The sequence below is a fragment of the Anabrus simplex genome, chromosome 8 (genome assembly GCF_040414725.1).
Source record: "Anabrus simplex isolate iqAnaSimp1 chromosome 8, ASM4041472v1, whole genome shotgun sequence".
In the NCBI taxonomy this organism is placed as follows: Eukaryota; Metazoa; Arthropoda; class Insecta; order Orthoptera; family Tettigoniidae; genus Anabrus; species Anabrus simplex.
In genome coordinates this window covers 13,293,011-13,315,954 of record NC_090272.1, presented here as the reverse complement: position 1 = coordinate 13,315,954, position 22,944 = coordinate 13,293,011, and the positions used below count along the sequence as shown (strand labels likewise).

At 39.7% G+C, this 22,944-nt stretch overlaps 1 protein-coding gene across 1 annotated transcript in view; it reads right to left on the bottom strand.

The window, feature by feature from the left end:
* The window catches only part of mfr (misfire), a 426,204-nt gene that overhangs the window by 142,949 nt on the left and 260,311 nt on the right, over positions 1-22,944 (bottom strand). The window contains exons 19-20 of the mRNA XM_067152717.2: positions 19,951-20,199; positions 9,361-9,495 (exon numbers count right to left, since the gene is read on the bottom strand). Of these exons, the coding sequence (XP_067008818.2) occupies positions 9,361-9,495; positions 19,951-20,199 (384 nt within the window). The remainder of the gene's footprint in view (positions 1-9,360; positions 9,496-19,950; positions 20,200-22,944) is intronic.

Genomic DNA, 22,944 nt, shown 5'->3' with positions numbered 1-22,944 from the left:
TCTCTGTTATCATATTTGATACGGCAAGAATGTATAAGACATAAATGATCGGAAATTTAATTCTATATAACTTTAGGTATGTAGTAATTATCGATAGGACCGCTAATAGCATACATGTTTGAGAATTAAATTTTAGGCTTTCCCTTAAACTACCATTTCACTCAGTGTTATAAAATTATTTACGGCCTAAATTGTAGTGACATTCCCAGCCTTTACATACCGATTTTCATTAAATTCTCTTCAGCAGTTTTCTCATGATGTGTGTACATACATACATACATACAGACAGACAGCAATTACGGAAAACGAAAAAGTGCATTTCCTCGTTACTGTGGACACAACCGATACAGAAATACAATTATTTTTAAATTCTCAGCTATGTAGAGACAAAACTCTTATTTTGTATATAGACGGTTGCCTAGTTGTATTTCCTCTTAAAACAATAATCGCCAGAACCACTTACTAATGAAACGACTTATTAATTACATAAACACAGGCTACGAACGCCTATTGATTCTATACAAAACGTAGTTACCAAAATATTCTGGCTCATTGTGGTTAATTACATCAGAATTGCAAAATCGTCAAATTAAAACCCCTCAAAAACCTACCACATACGGCAAACTTTAACCGCGCGCTCTAACAGTCCTTCGGCTAATTTCGGAACTGCTCGATGTAACTCGTGTCTATCGCTGGTCCAGTCGCCAGCGATTCCTGGGCTGTTTTCCCTGCTCCTCACAGTCCCTCGCCTTGTGCACCCTCCTTACGTCTCATTGCCCCGCGACCGCAGTCCTGAAATTGAACCTCTTCGCTGGTTCCGAAGAGCAACAGAGTGTTGATGTCAAAAGTACTGCTACGCGCGTGGATATACAGAACTTATTAAAGGAATAGGCTGTAATAAACTATTTTACATAGACTTATTAATTTCTAGGGGGTTCACTGAACCACTGGACATATAGCACGCACCGCCACTGCTGGGGATGTAAGACACACAAGAATAATAAAAGAGAACTGATATCAGCGTCAAATCCATAGCTGCATGGTTGCTGAAATGTATTGTGACACTCTGCATGCTGTTTAAGTACCAGTTCAGCTGCATAGGCTTGGTGAGGAATGGTGATGACGAAAATGTCCAAACTGACCGAGATTAGTTTAATTAACAAGAACAAATTAAGCTATAAATAAAAATTGAAATTAAACACATAACAATAATTCTTAAACTACAAAATACTTCTTCAATCAATCAATCAATCAATCAATCAATCAATCAATCAATCAATCAATCAATCAATCAATCAATCAATCAATCACTCAATCAATCAATCAATCAATCAATCAATCAATCAATCAATCAATCAATCCTGATCAGCATTTAGGACAGTGGCCCAGGTGGTGAATTCCCTATCTGTTGTTTCCCTAGCCTTTTCTTACATGATTGCAAAGAAAATGGAAATTAATTGAACATCTCCCTTGGTAAGTTATTCCAATCCCTAACTCCCCTACCTATAAACAAATATTTGCCCCAATTTGTCCTCTTGTATTCCAGCTTTATCTTCATATTGTGATCTTTCCTTCTTTTAAAGACATTACCCAAACATATTCGTCTACTGATGTCATTCCACACCATCTCTGCACTGACAGCTCGGAACATACCATTTATATTAAAATTATAAAATTCTTCTATTTAGAACCACCTATTCAATACAACACACTCATTGACATGTTTCGCTCGGCATAGCGAACATCATCAACCATTAATGCACAATGACTAGGTCAGGGCCTTGAGCATAAAATGATCAAAATAGTATCCTCATATCAAATCATGTCGTAATAAAAAAGTGATAATCGACGATCAACACAAAATAACATTAGACTTCAGATTGTAACAAAATATGTTCAAGTTAAAAACCAGTATTGTCGTGGAATGCATTAACGATGGCAATCTGTGAAACTAAAATCAATCATGGGGTTGTTAAAGTATGACAATAGACATTGTGCATTTAAAGATAAAAATTTCATTGTTCCGTATTGAAATTATTAACATTAAAAATTAAATAATTGAAGTTCAACCAATTCAATACATAAAAGAAAGAAATGTAGTAATTACATTCTTATTTAAATGGGACCGGTTTCGACCCTAGTCCAGGTCATCGTCAGCCGTAAAAACAAGTAGGCGAAATCACACAATGTTTATGAATATTGGAGAAATGGGTCAGTTTCACACTCTGTCAGGCACAAAGTCACAACACTATCAAATAATATATGAAGATTATAAATAAACTTGAAGTCGCAGACGAATAGATTTGCAGAAGCAAACCGCCAGATCCCGGTGATTAGCGCGGCACATTCAAGGTCATGCGCTGCGGTCTCGAACGCCAAAGTAGAGTGGAGAATGTCCTGAAGGTCCAATATTTGTCTCGGTTGCGGGAAGTAAAGTACGTATATAAAAAATATACGACGCAAATCAGTATAATTGAATGAGAACTTGTGCTCCTGCTAAGTTCTTGGAAAACAGTTGACTTGAAAAAACAATTGTAAAGAGAAAAAAAAGTGTAGTAAAAAGCGCAATATCGGAAAACAAATGAAAACTTATATGCACAGTGCGCTATTTTTTAAATTGAAAAAATTATTAGGACATGTTGTGTAGTCGAAGTTGGCGCAAGACAAGAGTTAAAATTTGAAAGAGGAGAACTGAAATGAAGGTCGATTTTTTTTAATAAATAGAGAAGGTAGAATAAATTAACAGAGGACGAGTGATAGTGAAAAAATAAAAAATAAAAGAGATTGAAGTTAGATGGTATTGAGGAAGGATAAGATAGGGAAAATGAAGTAGGGGTAGTTTAGGGTGGGTTAGGAGGGTGGGTTATTGGAGGTAGAAAATGTGGGTGGGAACTTTGTAGGGCATGGAAAATAGAATTGGGGTTTAGGAATTTGGAATTTTTGAAAAGAAGAATTAGGAAGTCAAAAAGGATATTGGGTTTTTCAGAAATGTCATTTAAATTGAAATTAGGGTTGAAGTACTGGTCAAGGTGGATAAAGCAATTTTCAGTAATGTTTAAGAGGGGGCCTTTGTTAATGATTTTAAGTATGTTCATGTCATTGTTAATACTGGTGAAACTATGCTTGGAGTCTTGTATGTGCTGTCCTATGGCAGAGAATCTGTTGTATTTAATGGCGTTGACATGCTCAGAGTACCTGATATTGAAGTTGCGGCCAGTTTGTCCGACGTAGGAGGAATTGCAGTTGTTGCATTTGAATCTGTATACACCAGATTTAGAAAAAGCATTAGACTTATTTAGAGATTTAGAGTTGTGTAAGATATCAAGATTTCTATTGTTAGTTCTAAAAGAAATTTTCATGTTATGTTTTTTAAAAATATTAGTTATTTTATAAGCATCCTGAGTGAAAGTGAAGGTGGAAAAAGCAGTTGGTTTTATTGTGGCTTTAGATAAAGTGGTTTTTGGACGGTGTTTGAATTTGTTGATGATGCGGTTAATGAAGGAGTTGTTAAAGCCATTGAATTTAGCAATGTTGCGGATGGTGTTTAATTCATTATTTAAATCTTTTTTGGACATAGGGGTGTTGAAGGCACGAAAAATTAAGCTGTTATAAGTAGCACGTTTATGAGCTTGGGGGTGCGAAGAATCTTGTCTTATTGTAGTTGCTGTTTGGGTTGGTTTTCTGAAAATTTTGTAAGATAAAGGGGAACGATGTCTAGTAATAGTTAGGTCTAGAAAATTAAGAGTTTGGTTGTGTTCTGATTCGAGGGTGAATTTAATGTTAGAGTCTAAGTTGTTGAGATGAAGAAGTGTAGAGGCTGCGTTGGTTGATTCCTCATTTAATATTACTAATGTGTCGTCGACATATCTCGCCCAAAAGAGGATGTTGGAGAAATGATTATTATTATTAATTTTAGTGTTTTCTAAGAAGTCGAGGTAAATTTCAGCAAGAATGCCAGAAGCTGGTGAGCCCATAGCCAAGCCATCTTGTTGATAAATGGTGTTGTCAAAGGTAAAATAATTATTGTTGAGAACTAATTTTAAAATAGAAATGAAGTCTTGAATTTCAAGTTTACTTAGGTTACTGAATTTGTTTATTTTGTTGTTTATAATGGGGAATAATTTTGAAATTGGAATACTAGGGTACATGTTCACAATGTCAAAAGAATGGAGAGAAAAATTTGGTTGGATTTCAAAATTCTTTAATTTGTTGATTAGATCAGAAGTGTTTTTGATAGATTTGTTGGATAAAAATCGATAATTTTTTAGTAAAAATGTTTGGATAAATTTAGAAGTGTTGTATAGGGGACTGGGTCTGTAATTGATTATTGGACGGATGGGAATGTTAGTTTTGTGAATTTTAGGGAGTGCTTTGGCAGTGGGTAGTCCTGGGTTCATGTTTATTAATTTAGTTTTTTCTTGATCTGTGAGGAGAAAGGAAGCGTTTTTTAAAGTATGTTTGAGTAGGCGTTGGATTTTTGTGGTTGGGTCTTTTTTTACTATAGAAAAAGAAGGGTCACTGAAAATGTTTTTGGTTTTATCTAGGTAGTCAGTTTTATCCATTATGACAGTAGTGTTGCCTTTATCATATTTGGTGATAATGAGATAATTGTCATTGATTTTCTTTTTAAGATCTGAAATGATTTTATTATCTTTAATTAAATTATTATTATTATTATTATTATTATTATTATTATTATTATTATTAAGAGAAGTGTTTTTGTTATTGTTAATGAAGACTTTTTCGAGTTTCCTTTTTACTTCATATCTGATCTTGTACATCTGTTGGCATTTTGGTAATGGCTATTTCAGATTCAATAATTAAATTGGTGGCTACATTGAAAGTGTTGAGATTGGGCCAATTGTGTTTGAAGACCTTTGAAAGAATTGAGTTTTCAGCATCACTTAAAGTTGTTTTAGATAGATTTACGATGGGAGGATGGAATTGTTCAATAGTTTTGGAGGGTGTGTTACGGTTCTTAAACTGGAATTTATGTGAAGAAGAGTTGTTCTTAAGAATTTTGAGTTTTTTCTCTAGGGTTTGTTGTTTGATTGACAGTACATGAAATAATTTATTGTCTACTTGAGTTAGGAAGAGGTTCCATTGTGCACTCGGGAGAAGATTAGCAATTTCTAGATGTGTTTCGTATAATCTGTTGTTTAAAAATGATTTTTTCTTGTATAAGAAACGAATTTCGTTTTTTAACCAAATTTTGTTGGTTATTCTTTGGGTTTTTAACATGTGAGGAGAAGAAATGTTTTTTCTGGTACAACTTTGAAGAAATTTGGGGGTAACATTGTAGGATATGCATTGTTTCAGGAAGTCGATGTCTTTTTCTAATTTAGCGATCTTGATCTTAAGGCCCATGTAAGAGAAGGCTTTTGGTTTAGCTTGGTTAGCTTGTGCATTTAAAGATAAAAATTTCATTGTTCCGTATTGAAATTATTAACATTAAAAATTAAATAATTGAAGTTCAACCAATTCAATACATAAAAGAAAGAAATGTAGTAATTACATTCTTATTTAAATGGGACCGGTTTCGACCCTAGTCCAGGTCATCGTCAGCCGTAAAAACAAGTAGGCGAAATCACACAATGTTTATGAATATTGGAGAAATGGGTCAGTTTCTATAGTAAAAAAAGACCCAACCACAAAAATCCAACGCCTACTCAAACATACTTTAAAAAACGCTTCCTTTCTCTTCACAAATCAAGAAAAAACTAAATTAATAAACATGAACCCAGGACTACCCACTGCCAAAGCACTCCCTAAAATTCACAAAACTAACATTCCCATCCGTCCAATAATCAATTACAGACCCAGTCCCCTATACAACACTTCTAAATTTATCCAAACATTTTTACTAAAAAAATTATAGATTTTTATCCAACAAATCTATCAAAAACACTTCTGATCTAATCAACAAATTAAAGAATTTTGAAATCCACCCAAATTTTTCTCTCCATTCTTTTGACATTGTGAACATGTACCCTAGTATTCCAATTTCAAAATTATTCCCCATTATAAACAACAACCTAAACAAATTCAGTAACCTAAGTAAACTTGAAATTCAAGACTTCATTTCTATTTTAAAATTAGTTCTCAACAATAATTATTTTACCTTTGACAACACCATTTATCAACAAGATGGCTTGGCTATGGGCTCACCAGCTTCTGGCATTCTTGCTGAAATTTACCTCGACTTCTTAGAAAACACTAAAATTAATAATAATAATAATCATTTCTCCAACATCCTCTTTTGGGCGAGATATGTCGACGACACATTAGTAATATTAAATGAGGAATCAACCAACGCACCCTCTACACTTCTTCATCTCAACAACTTAGACTCTAACATTAAATTCACCCTCGAATCAGAACACAACCAAACTCTTAATTTTCTAGACCTAACTATTACTAGACATCCTTCCTCTTTATCTTACAAAATTTTCAGAAAACCAACCCAAACAGCAACTACAATAAGTCAAGATTCTTCGCACCCCCAAGCTCATAAACGTGCTACTTATAACAGCTTAATTTTTCGTGCCTTCAACACCCCTATGTCCAAAAAAGATTTAAATAATGAATTAAACACCATGCGCAACATTGCTAAATTTAATGGCTTTAACAACTCCTTCATTAACCGCATCATCAACAAATTCAAACACCGTCCAAAAACCACTTTATCTAAAGCCACAATAAAACCAACTGCTTTTTCCACCTTCACTTTCACTCAGGATGCTTATAAAATAACTAATATTTTTAAAAATCATAACATGAAAATTTCTTTTAGAACTAACAATAGAAATCTTGATATCTTACACAACTCTAAATCTCTAAATAAGTCTAATGCTTTTTCTAAATCTGGTGTATACAGATTCAAATGCAACAACTGCAATTCCTCCTACGTCGGACAAACTGGCCGCAACTTCAATATCAGGTACTCTGAACATGTCAACGCCATTAAATACAACAGATTCTCTGCCATAGGACAGCACATACAAGACTCCAAGCATAGTTTCACCAGTATTAACAATGACATGAATATACTTAAAATCATTAACAAAGGCCTCCTCTTAAACATTACTGAAAATTGCTTTATCCACCTTGACCAGTACTTCAACCCTAATTTCAATTTAAACGACATTTCTGAAAAACCCAATATCCTTTTTGACTTCCTAATTCTTCTCCTCAAAAATTCCAAATTCCAAAACCCCAATTCTATTTTCCATGCCCTACAAAGTTCCCACCCACATTTTCTACCTCCAATAACCCACCCTCCTAACCCACCCTAAACTACCCCTCCTTCATTTTCCCTATCTTATCCTTCCTCAATACCATCTAACTTCAATCTCTTTTATTTTTTATTTTTTCACTCTCACTCTTCCTCTGTTAATTTATTCTACCTTCTATATTTATTTAAAAAAAGTCGACCTTCATTTCGGTTCTCCTCTTTCAAATTTTAACTCTTGTCTTGCGCCAACTTCGACTACTTCAATCATGTCCTAATAATTTTTTCAATTTAAAAAATAGCGCACTGTGCATATAAGTTTTCATTTGTTTTCCGATATTGCGCTTTTTACTACACTTTTTTTCTCTTTATAATTGTTTTTTCAAGTCAACTGTTTTCCAAGAACTTAGCAGGAGCACAAGTTCTCATTCAATTATACTGATTTGCGTCGTATATTTTTATATACGTACTTAACTTCCCGCAACCGAGACAAATATTGGACCTTCAAGACATTCTCCACTCTACTTTGGCGTTCGAGACCGCAGCGCATGACCTTGAATGTGCCGCGCTGATCACCGGATCTGGCGGTTTGCTTCTACAAATCTATTCGTCTGCAACTTCAAGTTTATTTATAATCTTCATATATTATTTGATAGTGTTGTGACTTTGTGCCTGACAGAGTGTGAAACTGACCAATTTCTCCAATATTCATAAACATTGTGTGATTTCGCCTACTTGTTTTTACGGCTGACGATGACCTGGACTAGGGCCGAAACCGGTCCCATTTAAATAAGAATGTAATTACTACATTTCTTTCTTTTATGTATTGAATTGGTTGAACTTCAATTATTTAATTTTTAATTTTAATAGACATTGTGGACATTAAAATATACATCATTGTGTGAAGCGTGGATTAAATATTGTGAGGATGGAATTCCTTCGAATTAAGTAAAAACAAGAGTTAAAACAGAGTTCATTGAATTTTGGCGAATCCATGTTAAACCAGTCAAAAGGCACATAACAGCGAACAAACTATAGTTGGGCCCACGAGAGTTGAAGTCTGACAGGTGAGCAGCGAAAGCTGTAACTACGAAGTACGCTGCGTTGTCATAGTTACCTCCATTTGCGGCCTACCACCCTTTCAGACAGGCTGAATGTTTAATAAAACATGCAGGCCTAGGCCTAATACAATTCATTTACCCTTCACCAGTTCCTAAGCTCGTGTTAATAATTCCAGCATTTATGACAGAACACGACATTATCGATATATATAAAAGATTTCATAATCACTAACAAAATCATAAGTTTCTGACAATAACCTCAACAAATGCACATGTTAATCACAGAATAGAACAACACTACCCGCATTGATAGTTTTTTATTATTAACACCGATTGTTAACGGTACCTGTACAATTCAGGAATAAACTACGGTATAATAAACACAATAGGAAGACGATACTTCATCGAGAAAAGAAATCAGTCAGAATATGAATGTCAAAAGTGACTGAGAGCAAGCCAACCCACGTGGTGATAGCGTCCTAAAATGTTGCAACTGTGTTATCGTTGCCATAGTAACAGACCATTTTCGAGCAGCGTTAGTCAACTTTTTCTCGCCGGTGGCGCTAAACGTCAGACTTCAACTCTCGTGGGCCCTACTATAATGTTGCTATTTTTAAGGACACTTTCTCTTAAAGCATTAATACTTCGTCAATAAATGAATTTTTCACCTAAGCAGTGTTATGTGGCTGAAGATATATGTATTGAAGATGAATTTCAGGATACAGGTATCGTTGACTATGATCAGCACCTGATTTAGTGGGATGCGATGTACCATTTGTACGGCTTTTTCATGACAGTCACAAAGTGGTGAGGGAGCCTTATTTATTCTGTGGAGGTAGAAGTCGAAATTTCCAAGATTCGCTAAAGATTGCGTAAGTACAGTATATAGTTTGGCCAGAGTCTGTGTCTAAGGAACCGTTTACTTCTCATATTCTTTTGTTTTGCTGACTTGTCAGTCGTCTTCATTAACCAGCTGCTTAATTTGGAACCGTGTGAAGTTACTTTATTTCTGAATTTCATGGGGAATCTAAAATGTTCCAGTTTTCTTTGATTGGTCAATAAACTTACCTTAAATGTGCCCACTACCCGACTCTCGTCTTCAATCTCGTCTCCAGACTTCTTGCCTCGATACAAGTCGAAGGTAAGTAACCATTCCTTGAAACCTCCAAAATCTTGAACCACTTCAAGTTCACTAGGGTAAATCTATCAGAGAGAAAGGAAATCAAGAATAAATGATTTGTGAGGTATTCACAATATACTATGTACACATACTTGAACTTAAAGTGGACAAAAGCAAGTACTCTCTCCATGCTTTTGATTTCCTCTAAGTTTCTGCTTCTCATTGTCAAGGAAGATAGCACTACTACAGTGTACGTTGTTGTATCATACTGTTTTAGTCATACATAGGAAGATGGGAATATAACAGATCTGAGAGGGAAAATGTATATCCATCTCTTCTCAACCCCTGACAAGCTCGTTTCTGCTTCCCGTCTTCATCAGGAAGGCAGGCATCAACACTCTGTCTTAGACGTGTAGGATAAGAAAAAAGCCAGGGAAAGGGAAGAGATGAATACAGGAGGTAAAAACTTGAGTGGCTCCTCACACTCATTGAAAGCTAACGAGGAAGAAATGCTTTTACAAGAGAGTGCCCTTACTGGGTTAGCAAGAGAAAACTGCTACCCATCCACATCTGGGATGAGGGAAGGTAAAATCAGGATCATTTTGCCGAAAATAAAATATTATAGATTGTGTGGTATTTTATTCATTTATTTTGACTTTCCTCAACTGCTTTGTACAGGTGAGCCCTTATTGAAGTGCTTATTTAATTTATCAGTCATTTATTCGAACATATAAAGAAAATTTTATTTTGTTAGGTACTCTGGCAGGGAACATCTACATTCAGCAGCACATGTCACAATTTCTGCAGAGAGCTTGGAGCTCGGGTGTGTTTGCATGCCAGTTAAGTTTACAAGGAGGAATTTCGACATGACGTACACAAAGCAAAACAAGGAAACAAGGGAACTCCCACAGCCAGACCAACGGACAACATTTCGGAGGCCCGGCAAGAGGCTAGAGGAGCTGTAAATATTCGTTTGAAGTAAGCACCACGAGCGCGATGTGCTGGACGAATGATATGATAGCGTCACCTCCATTTAGGCTAGGCATTGGTCTAAGGGAGTGCGAGGATACGATGGCGTCTTAGAGGACGAATTAATAAAAGCGATGAGCGCGTGGGATAACTACCCTATTATTTGGCGAGATTCTGCGCGTAACATATGATATAGACAGGTGTATGACATTGATACAAGCCTGGAATGAAACATATGGCGATGAGGAACATACGAATTTGGAAAACACCGAGACGAAATAACAATAGTGAAGGAACAGGGAAGGGAACTACCTACGTACATTCTTAACGGCTGGCAACCAGGTATTACTTAATTGATAGCCAATGTCCCTGTTGAAATTGTTAGGATTTCTACGTATTTCCACAGCTTCCTGTATAATCCTGGACCTGTAGTGTCTAGTGTGGGTAAGAGCTCGAGCATCTTAGAACATGAAATCATGACCCGACGATAGAGCGTGCTCAGCTATTGCCGATTTGTCTGGTTGGTTAAGACGAATATTACGTTCATGTTCCTTGATACGGATACCAATGGACCGGCATGTTTGGCCGATGTATATCTTACCGCAAGTACAGGGAATTTTCATATACCCCAGGATGTAAAAATGGGGACAATTTGTCCTTGGTTTTACTTAGACTGTGAGCAATTTTAGTGGCGGTGCCAAGCACGGCTTTTATATTGTGTTTGTGGAGGACCTTGGCAATTGGATCTGTGGTGTTGTGAATGTGAGGCAAGTAGGCAGTTCCCTTCACTTCTTCCTTCTGTGAGATTTGCTTGGTTGTTTCTCTGGGATGCAGGGCTCTATGAATCTGCAAATTGCCGTAACCATTACCCTTGAACGTGACTTTGAGCGTGTCCAACTCCACCTGGATATTTGATGGCTCACAAATTCGTTTCGCCCTCTTAGCTAGTGTCGTGAGAATGCCTTGTTTTTGTGCTGGATGGTGGTAAGAATCTGCATGAAGATAGCGATTTGTGTGAGTAGGCTCACGGTAGACGGTGTGTCCCAAGGAGCCGTCCGATTCCTTTCTTACTAGAACATCCAAGGAAGGAAGGCATCCGCCCGACTCCATCTCCATAGTGAATTTAATAGAAGGATGTTGCTAATTGGGGTGGTTTAGAAATAGATGAAGTTTCTCAGGACCTTCTATCCATAACACAAATGCATCAACAACATACCTCAACCATATCATAGGTTTGACGGGCGCCCAAGCAATAGCCTCCTTCTCAAAATGCTCCCTAAAGAAATTAGCCACTACGGGCGAAAGTGGACTTCCCATAACAACTCCGTCCGTCTGTTCGTAAAAATTCCCACCCTACAAGAAATAGCTGGAAGTCATGCAGTGGTAAAATAGCTTAGTAATGTCCTCAGGGAACAGGTGTTCAATGAGAGACATGACCGAGTCAGTCGGCACTTTAGTGAACAAGGACTCCAAATCGAAACTCACCAAAAGTGCATTAGTTTGAAGGGTTATGGTTGACAGCTTGATGACGAAATACCGAGAGTCCGTAACATATGATTCAGTACGTCCTATGTGCGACTGAAGCAGTTTGCTTAGGTATTTAGCCAGAGCATACGTAGGAGAACCTATCGCACTAACAATAGGTCTGAGGGGATCATCTTTCTTATGGACCTTAGGCAGTCCATATAATCTAGGTGGCACTGCATTCCTCGGGGACGGGACAGATGTTTAGCCTCCTCTTTTGGAATTGAAGATTGCCTTAAGAGATTCATGGTGGCATTGGGCACACGAGTGGTGGGGTCACGTCAACAGTCTGTAAACAGGCTCTGATAGTATAGCCTCGATGTTATTCTTATACTCGTCAGTGTCCATAACCACTGTCGCATTACCCTTATCAGCTGAGAGAATGATTCGTTCAGGATCATCTCTACGTTCCTTCAGAGTTCTCCTTTCGCCTCTTGTTAAATTGGGCGCGGGTACAACAGCGGACCTTATGAGTCTCACACATTTCTCTCTTAACTCTTCACCCTCATCTGTAGGTGGTTTGTGGATGGCTGCCTCAACGGAAGTAATTAACTCCTCAGTGGGAATTTTAGAGGGAGTGATAGCGAAATGAAGAGCCCGTGGCTAGAACTGCCATTTGGTTCTCGTCCAAGGATTTCTTGAAAAGATTGACGACAGTTTTACTAGCATCCAGGTTCGTGCGAGAGACTGCCTGTTTCTGAGCTAGACGGAGGAACTTTGATTTCTGTCTCAATGACACCTGGTTGAATTTTCATGCAGCCTGTATAACAGTAATGCGATCGAAAGTCAATCACAATTCCTGCGAGAGAGTGTTGCTTAACAGCAGGTGTAAACGAAACAACTCTCGGAAGACTGAGTCCAGCTCCTTACGAGTGTAATGCACTCCCTCGATCACAAGAGCCTTGCTAGCGTGTTGATATATTTTCCTGGCCTTCGGTATGTTTAATGTGTGCTTCAGTCCTACATAGTTAGGAATGATGTTATGGTCCCTGCATCTCAGCGGTAAGCACAAAGAAGAAAGAAGAATAGACTTCTTTCTCCTTAATTTGCTGAATTTTGAAGCCTTCTTAAAAGTATCCTCCCCATAGAGTTTTCTAATGTTGCCATTGATGCTTTCACTGCTCGTACTTATAGACATGATACTGTATATGCTTTTGGGCTTATGCCGTGTCAAGAAAATAAGGTGTAATTCTTTACGTTTCGCAGAGAACTGTGCTCTGCGTCATCAGAAGGAAATCTCGACTGTCCACGACAAAGGCTTCTTAAACAATGGCACTTTAAATTTAGATGTTATAATGGCACTTTAAATTTAGACGTTATAATAGAAGTGGAAATGGTACGTTCGTTCGCCACACCAGATGGCTCCTAGGACTTGGCACAGCGCCAGCGCCCAAAGCAGAAGCTGACGGAACCATCAGAATCAGTCTAAGCGCTTCACAGAACATGTGTACTTAACACATGACATTGGCAGGTGTGTGACATTGACACAAGCCTGGAATGAAACATCTGGCGACGAGGAACGTGCGAATTTGGAAAACCCCGAGATGAAATAACAATAGTGAAGGGATGGAAAGGAGAGCTCTGATGGAACTTAGAGACGATTCTGAACTGATCATTCTCTCAGCTGATAGGGGTAATGCGACAGAGGTTATAGACACTGACGAGTATAAGAATAAGATCTCGGCTATATTGTCAAAGCCTGTTTACAGAGTGAGCTCACGTGACCCCAATACTCGTGTGTCCAACGCCACCGTGAAGCTCTTAACGCAATCTTCGATTCCGAAAGAGGATGCTAAACATCTGTCCCCGGAGGATGCAGTGCCACCTAGATTATATGGACTGCCTAGATCCATAAAAAAGATGTTTCCCTCAGATCTATTGTTAGTGCGATAGGTTGTCCTACATTATGCTCTGGCTAAATACCTAAGTAAACTGCTTCAACCACTCATAGGATGTACTGATGGTTCAGTAAGCTTCTGTTTCGAGCGCTAGCGCTGTGCCACGTCCGGGAACCCATCTGGTGACGAATGAACGTACCATTTCCAGTTCTATTACAACGTCTAATTTCAAAAAGGCGTTTTTTAAGAAGCCTTTCTCGTGGACAGTTGAGATTTTCTTCTGATGAGGAAGAGCACAATTCTCTGCGAAACGTAAAGAATTTCAAAATATTTTCTTGTCACGGCATAAGTCCAGAAGCCTATACAGTACCATTGACAAACATTGACAGCCAGAAAAGCAGCTGGGATTAATGAGGCTATGGAATGGGATGAAACCTCCTTCTTCTTCCTCTTCTCTTCCTTTTCACCATGAGGCCTCTAAATATTAGTTCCTAATTAGCGTCGACATCTAAGATCTTTTGCTGCCATGTTTTTCCTTCATTCCCACCTTGATATACCTGTTCCCTTCACAAAGATGCAGGTTGTTCTTATTGGGTCTTCTTGGATTTTTTCTCTCTCTTCACCTGGTGGTCCTAGAGTGGAGAGTCTAATTCTAATGTGCTCAGCTGATTTCTCTGCTTCATCGCGTTTCCTACATACGTTGTTTCTTATAATTCCAATTCTGTGTAGATGTTCTTTCACATTGCAGTGTCCTGTCAACAGTCCTACTACTCATCTTATATTTTCTCTGCCGAGTTTCAACAGTTCTTTAGTAAGCTTCTTGTTTGGTCCTTTTATCAGTTCCTTTGCAAGCCTGCATCCTGAGTATTTTTCCAGGTGTCCATTTGTTTCTTTTGCACCCATTTTCCTATGTAGTGTCGGGCTTGTCTATATGAAATCCCGTATACAGGTTCTGGGCCTACAAAATGTGTTTCTACCCCTTTTCTGGGCAGTTTATCTGCCTTTTCATTTCATTCTATACCTGCATGCCCTGGTACCCATATTATTTTGAGAGTGTTGTACTGTGAGAGCTTCAGGAGAAGTGAGTGGCAATACAAGACAATTCTGGATATTATCCGAACTGCCTCTAGTGCCTTAATGGCCGCTTGGCTGTCCGTAAAAATGAAAATGTTCTTATTCCTATAGTTCATTTTCAGATTTTCTTCAAGACATGTTGTGATAGCTATCATTTCAGCTTGCAAGACTGTAGTGTGTCTGCCCAGGCTCATCTGAATTGATCTCTCAGGTCTTCCCCCGTTCATCCCTCCTCCTGTGCCATCCACATTCTTTGAGCCATCAGTCCACCACACTATATCTCCTTTTCCACTATTCCATTTGTTGATATCCCAGTCTTCTTTTCTATTATCTGGGTCTCAGACGGTTTTTCAGAGTTGTATTTTGGTATCATATCATCAGAAGGCATGTGTAGAACATCCTCTGTTGTCCTAGATTGCAGTGTATGTGGGAACTACCGTGGAATATCGCTTTTGTCAATTGCAGGTAAAATTCTCGCAAGAATTCTATTAAACCGGCTTCGAGTTATCTCAGAGAGGATATTTCCTGGCTTACGAACCTCCAGAGCCACAACAGATATGATCTTCTGTGCTAGACAACCAATGCAGAGAACAGCAGCCGTCTCATTGTTTAGTTAGCCTTTGATTCAGTACCAAGATCTGCTATGTGGATGTCCTGAACGTTATGTGGAATTGGTTGAAGCTCTTCATGATGGCATGTCTGGACAGGTTCTTGATGGTAACTCAGCATCAGATTCGTTCCCAAGGCTGTGTGCTTGCTCCTACACTCTCTGCACTGTACATGGCTGCCATGCTGCAGGCTTCATCTGCAAACAACTTAGGCATGGAGATTAAATTTTGTTTTGATGGAGGCCTTTTCAATCTGGCAAGACTTCGCTCACAAAGACGTACTGGTTACTCGGGTGACAGAACTGAAGTATGCCGATGACACCGCATCTGCAGCTCTAACACCTGCAGAACTACAGCAGTTAGTCAACTGCTTTAAGACTGCATGCGATTGCTTTGGTCTTACCATTAATGCAAAAAAACGAAGGTTCTTGCACAACCTGCCTCAGGATTAACACTTCCTGAGTTCAGTATTTCCATCTTAGACACGACAATTTTCATATCTTGGAAGCATCTTGTCTAAACGGTGTACCTGTGAACAAGACATTGATAAAAGAATTGGGGCTGCTCATGCAGCATTCAGACCGTTAATGCTCAGAGTCTTCATGAATAACAACCTAAAACTGCACACGAAACTCATGGTGTGCAAAGCTGTTGTCATTTCCACGCTGCTTTATGGCTGTGAAACTTGGACACTCTATCGCGTGATATCAGAAACTTGAGCACTTCCATCAACAGAAAATGAGATTCATCTTGAAAATTAAATGGGAGGACTATGTGACCAATACGGCAATTATCGACAAAGTACAGCTAAATAGCATTGAGGCAACAATCATCGCTCATCAACTGAGGTGGTTAGGCCATGTTCACCGCATGGGTAATACCAGGCTTCCCCGCCAAATTCTTCATGGTGAACTTTGCTCCGGCAGTAGACCTCATGGAGCCCCTCTTAAGCGTTTTAAGGACCAGCTGAAACGCATCATGAAGACAACTGGTATATATATACAGACATGGGAAGAATGTGCTGTGGACCGCTCACTGTGGCGGAACACTACATCCACCGCTGTCAATTTCTTTGAAAGAGAACGCCGCAGACATCAAGAGGCCAAGCGACAAGCAAGAAAACTCCGTCAATTACAACCCCGCCCTCCTCCATCCATTCAGTGTGATTTGTGTGGGCGTATGTTTTATGCCAGGATTGGTCTGTTTAGTCATCGTAAACACATCCATAAACTGAGTTGAACTGGTCAACGTATGCAGGAAGAAGTTATATAAATACTAGGATCGAGATACAGCCGACGACGACAAGATTGAGTCTTTGTGCATTCCAGCACTCTGATTGTGCCAATCTATATGAACTCATTCCAGCCTGTCCTTGTATGGAATTGCATAATGATGGGAGGTCTAGTAAAGTATTCAAAGCTTCTGTCGGCGTAGTTCTCATAGCCCCAGTTATGGCTATGCATGCCATTCTCTGTAGGCTATCCAATCTACTGCTCACTTTTCTTTGACTTACTTTCTGCCACCAGATGATTGCGGCATAGGCCATCAACGGTCTAATGATCATTGTGTATATCCACATTACGACTGATAATCTTAGGCCCCATATCTTCTCAATGGCTCTTTTACATGCATACAGCAAGTTCTTGGCCCGGGTTATGTTACTTTCTATATGTGGATTCCAGGTTAGATTTTTATCTAACACTACAGCTAGGTGCAGTGCCTGTTCTTCCATATATATATCTTGCCCAAAGAGCTTCAGTGATCTCTCTCCCTCTAATTTTCTCCTTCTTGTAAAAGAGACCAGAGTTATCTTGTTCGGGTTGACTGATAATTGTTCTTCCCGACACCATATATGAAATACTTATTTGATTACTGTTTGCATGGGGGAGCAATACCAAATGAATGGAGAGTTGCTATAGTGGCCCCATTGTACAAGAGAAAGGGTGTTGCAGGCCAATCAGTTTGACATGTATTGTTTATAAACTCTGGGAAAGCATTCTTTCTGTTTAAATTAGACACATTTGCAAAATTACTGACCGCTTTGATTGAAAGGCAGGTTGGATTTAGGAAAGGTTATTCCACAGAGACGTAACTTGTAGGATTACAGCAAGATATAGCAGGTATTTTAGATTTAGGAGGTCAAATGGACGGTATCACTATTAACCTAAGATTCTTGATAGGGTAGATTATGATAGATTACTGATGAAAATACGAATTATTGGACTAGATAAAAGAGTGGTTGAATGGGTGGCTAAATTTCTAGAAAATATAACTCAGAAATAAGAATAGGTGAACCTGTAATGATTAATGTATCATACATAAACGTAATATTCGTCTCAACCAACCAGACCAACCAGCTGAGCACGCTCTATCGTCGGGTCATGATGTCATGTTCCAATATGCTCGAGCTCTTACCTACACTAGATTATACTGGAAGCTGTGGACGCCTTCCTTTCTTGGATATTGGGGAGGATCGGGAGGTATCGGACGGCGGCTGGTGTCGGACAGTCACAAATGTCTTTGCTAGCTGCATGTGGCAGAACCTTTTTCGTTAATCACAGGTACGCCTGCATGATTGAAGGGTGGGTGCATCCTATTCAGTCGAAAGGCAGGGTCGTTTATGAGTGGTGGTGTAATTTTGTCCTGTGTGTGATTTTCGCCCGGCACGGATTTATTTTTACCAAGAAGTAACAGCAACAAGAATCAGTTGCATTGAACTTCAAGTACTTTAGCAGAAACAGTATTCCTTACTCTGTAATATCGCGGGTTTACAATCAGCTTTTTCGAACGTTCTCGTTCAGTTCCTGTTGTTTTTAAGGCAGTCATTCGGGCGGTATCGGACACGAAACTGGCGTGCGGTATCGGACTTCATAGATTGCAGTTCCGTCCGAGTTGCTGATACTACCATCCTTTGTTGTAGGTAAGCATGGGGAAGATACGAGGATAATGGGAAGAAAGCAATATGTTATTAGCCTTGAATAGTGCCAGGGACAACAGGATAAGTATTAGAGAGGCAAATCAATATTCCTCTGTTCCACAAAAGCACGTTAGGTGATAGAGTTAAAGCTCTTAATGCTGGTAAAGACATTCCAATGAAAGCGTGTACGGCGAACAGTGCGACATTCTCAGATGTACCGTACATGCATATCAAGGCCCCGACAGCCAGCTCATGACACTCAAAAAAAACCATAATTTTTAAACTTGTGTATCAATTTGCTGAGGAGTTGAGAGTTGAACATAGGTTTAATAAAACTATAATAATGGCAGGAAAGGCCTTTTTTAATGATTTTATGAAGAGGACCTCCGTTTGAGGACGGCTGAGTCTACCAGCTTGCAGGGAGCAGTAGGCTTCAACGAGGAGCAAGTGCACAATTGTTTTGATAAATTAAATGATCTTATGACTAAATATTTGTTTAGTCCATCAAGAACCTTCAACGCTAATGAGTGTGATATTTGCAGAATGGCTAAACGTTAATTGTTCTGTATTTTGAATGTGAAAAATCTCTTTTTCTTAAAAAAGATTGACCGTCCGATACCACCCTCCGTTTTTCAAACCTATGAAAGTGTAATAACCTCATAATTTGTTAATATTGTCCGAGTTTTTAACTGTTATTTAATATATTTTGGTGAGTACGTTAATATAAGAATATAGATGATTATAAAATGCATTACATGCTATTTTTCGTATTCCATAAAGAATTATGACAGAAAAGTTAAACTGTCCGATACCTCCCGGCATTCCCCTTCTAGTAAGAAAGAAACCGGACGGCTCCTTAGGACATACCGTCCATCGTAAGCCTACCCACACAAATCGCTATCTTCGTGCAGATTCTCACCACCATCCAGCACAAAAACAATGCATTCTCACGACACTCTCCAAGAGGGCGGGACGAATTTTTGAGCCATCAAATGTCCAAGTGGAGATGGACATGCTCAAAGTGGTGTTTAAGGGTAATGGTTACAGCGATTTACAGATCCGTGCATTCCAGAGAAACGACCAAGCAAAACTCACAGAAGGAAGAAGTGAAGGGAACTGCCTGCTTGCCTTACATTCACAACACCACATTGTCTTCTTGTGTACTGTCATTGCTCCGTGCTACCGATAGCTTATGCAGAGTGTTGTTTAAAATGTGATATTAATTTGTAGATTTACTGAGGTCCATCTTCTAATGAGAATAGGTTACAGTTTGGAATATTATCCATTATTACATAAAAAGGAAAATAACAGAGGAAAATCATGTTAAAATTACACCTCTCTTGGAAAGAGATCTCACTCATGTCTCACTGCAGGCCTATTTCTACAAAAAAAAAAAAAAAAAAAAAAAAAGAAACTCTTCAAAATTTGAGGAAAGGCTGACATTGGCATGAGGATTAAATTCTGTTACTGGATTTTAGAATCTGTTATTTGAGGCTGAATAAGGAGTGTATGTTACTGGCCAGTGGATGAGGTGCTGCTAAACACTGTTGACAGAAACAAAGTGTGTATTCATGTAACGACAGGAAGGGAGAAGAATGACGCACTTACCTTGACGAGAGCAGTCCGTTGACTCGATGGTTTGCGAGCGCTTTTGGGACTGAGACGTGCCACCAGTTTGGCGGCTGTGGCTGCACCTTTCAAAGTTAGGCGCTTCTTTTCACTGCTTTTATCACTTCCTGGCCACGACAGATCACTTCTTGTAGTGTCCAGACCATTAGTTTCCTCTGATGATACAGGTACAGTACCATTGGGTTGGTTCTGCATTTGTGCTGCCTCCTTTCTCGCTTCTTTGTCTTCCTGTTCAAAGGATTTGAGTAAATCATAATTAAATTAGGGACATCAATAAAAAGTACAATTTGTCCAAATTTTCATTTTCAATGTATTCTTAATAGTTCTCTGCAAAATGTTTGATCTCTACTGGCAGTAAGAAGTATCCAAACACGAAAAAGGGGTTGTGCTAGATTAACGAACGTTGGTAGGCGTGTTTGTGCTATTTGTTTAACGTCGCACCGACACTGATAGGTCATATGATGACGAAGGGTTAGGAAAGGGCTAGGAGTTGGAACGAAGAGGCCGTGGCTTTAATTAAGGTACAGCCCGAGCATTTGCCTGGTGTGAAAATGGGGAAACCACGGAAAACCATTTTCAGGGCTGCCGACAGTGGGGGTTCGAACCCGCTATCTCCCGGATGCGAGCTCACAGCTGCGCGCCCGTAAACGCATGGCCAACTCGCCCGGTACATGTTTATGTATCTGAGAGATGACGGTGATTCAAATCGCATGGTATGCATGCTGGCAGCGGTGGTCACGAGAAAGTATACTGACAAGAAGACCGGGCTCCGGACTTCACCGTGGCACCACCGAGGGGGAGGACCGTCGTATCCGCCGTATGGCTGTGGCGCAGCAGACAGCGTCTTCAGCGGCAATTCGAGTGGCAGTTGGCACCACAGTGACGCAACGAATTGTTCGAAATCAGTTACTTGAAGGAAAGCATCGTGCCAGACACCCTGCGGCGTGCATTTCACTTACCACAGTGCAGCTTCAGTGGTGTCAAGTGAGAGCTCATTGGGGGATGGAGTGGAGTTCTGCCTTGGTGCCAGTGATGGCTGTGTGTTGGTTAAAAGGAGCCGAGGTGAGCACTGGACCTACACCAGGAGTTCTGGTCTGGGGAGCAATTTCTATGACAGCAGGAGCACTCTCATGGTTATCCATTGCACCCTGACTACAGATGTATACTTCCATCTGGTGATTAGACCTGTTGTGCTGCCATTCATGAACAGCATTCCCGGGGGTATTTTGCAACGGGATAATGCATGCCCCAGTGCCGCTGTTGTAACCGAAAGTACTCTGCAGAGTGATGATATTGAACCATTCAGTTCATGGACCCCCTGTGGGTGGGGGGCAGTAGAATAACACCCACGGTATCCCCTGCCTGTCGTAAGAGGCAACTAAAAGGGGCCCCAGGGGCTCTGAACTTTGGAGCGTGGGTCGGCGACCACGGGGCCCTTAGCTGAGTCCTGGCATTGCTTCCACTAACTTGTGCCAGGCTCCTCAATTTTATCTATTCTATCCGACCTCCATTGGTCAACTCTTGTTCTTTTCCGAGCCCGACGCTATTAGGTTGCCGAGGCCCAGGGAGTCTTTCATTTTCACGCCTTCGTGGCTCTTGTCTTCCTTTGGCCGATACCTTAATTTTTCGAAGTGTCGGACCCCTTCCATTTCTTCTCTCTGATTAGTGTTATATAGAGGATGGTTGCCTAGTTGTACTTCCTCTTAAAACAATAATCACCACCACCACCATTCAGTTCATGGTCCAATAGAGGTGATCTGCAGATAATTATAATATGCAGATGAGACCACATAAGAATGACATCAGGTTTTATATTATGGTGCAATAGCACGCAATTGCGTGCTTTTCAAGATATCAGAGCGTCAGTAGCAGGGTGGAGTTTCCAGCATGAACAATTAAGGACACAAAACTACTCTAAGCACTTAACCTATAGCGTCCGATGCCAGCATCTTTATGAGAAATAGCGGGAGAATTCAGGATGGAGGGAAACAAACTCAGTGGATATTTCTGTCAATAGGAGGAATATCGAGAGTCTAAAATGATAGGATGAATGAACATCATTTTATGAACAATTTGATATGCCACATGAAATTATGAATAATCTCTTCGAATTAATATTCATTTGTCTCGAGCACCGTGATAGAAATTCCATTTCTGTGAGTACGCATTTAATTGGAAAACACAGCGAGAACCTCGCGGGCGTGGGTAAGCCTCTTCAATAAATACGGCACACGTGTGACGCGAGGAGCATTCTCTGTGCAAGGTATACCTGTGTTACGGAGCTCATCGACAAGACAGCCTTTATCTCCAAGCGTTGCAGTTAGAGGTAGTGCATTGTCCCAGTGACAAGTAAGTAGCCATCTTGTGAGAAGTAAATCTGAACTCTAAACATGTGAACTGATTTAATTGATTTCTTTAGAAGCAAATCCTTTGCCACTATCACTCTACGCAGAGTTGTATATTACAGTCTGATGCTAACGTGTTCTAAGTCAGTGTAGGCTCGGAATTACAGCACTACTTCAATTATTTCAGAACAATCTAGGTCTATTGCAAGTGTATTTGTAACGCAGAATCGTTTCTACTGTTTCACAAGTATGAACTCAAAGGATAGTCAAGGTAGCTAAAGGGAGTGTGTCAAAAAGCAAGGTTGGGATTTGGCATCCTACCAAGGATACGTAATGACATGGCTTTCCATTACAGTTGTCTAGCATCAGGAAGTCACCCGCCACAGCCAATTCATGACTCTGGGGGCGGTGATACGAGCCAAACAACGAGGGCATCCTTCACCGCAGAGAGGCAACGATCGAGGACCCGCTGGCAGTGTGCATCACATCCAGGCGAGGCACTACAAACAACTAGCAACTCATCAGTACGAGTTCCAGTCGAAGAACGAAGAACGAATATCCTCGTGATGTCGCCAAACACGAACTCCGGACTGCTGCCCTCTACCAACACCAAACCTCATGTCCGTCC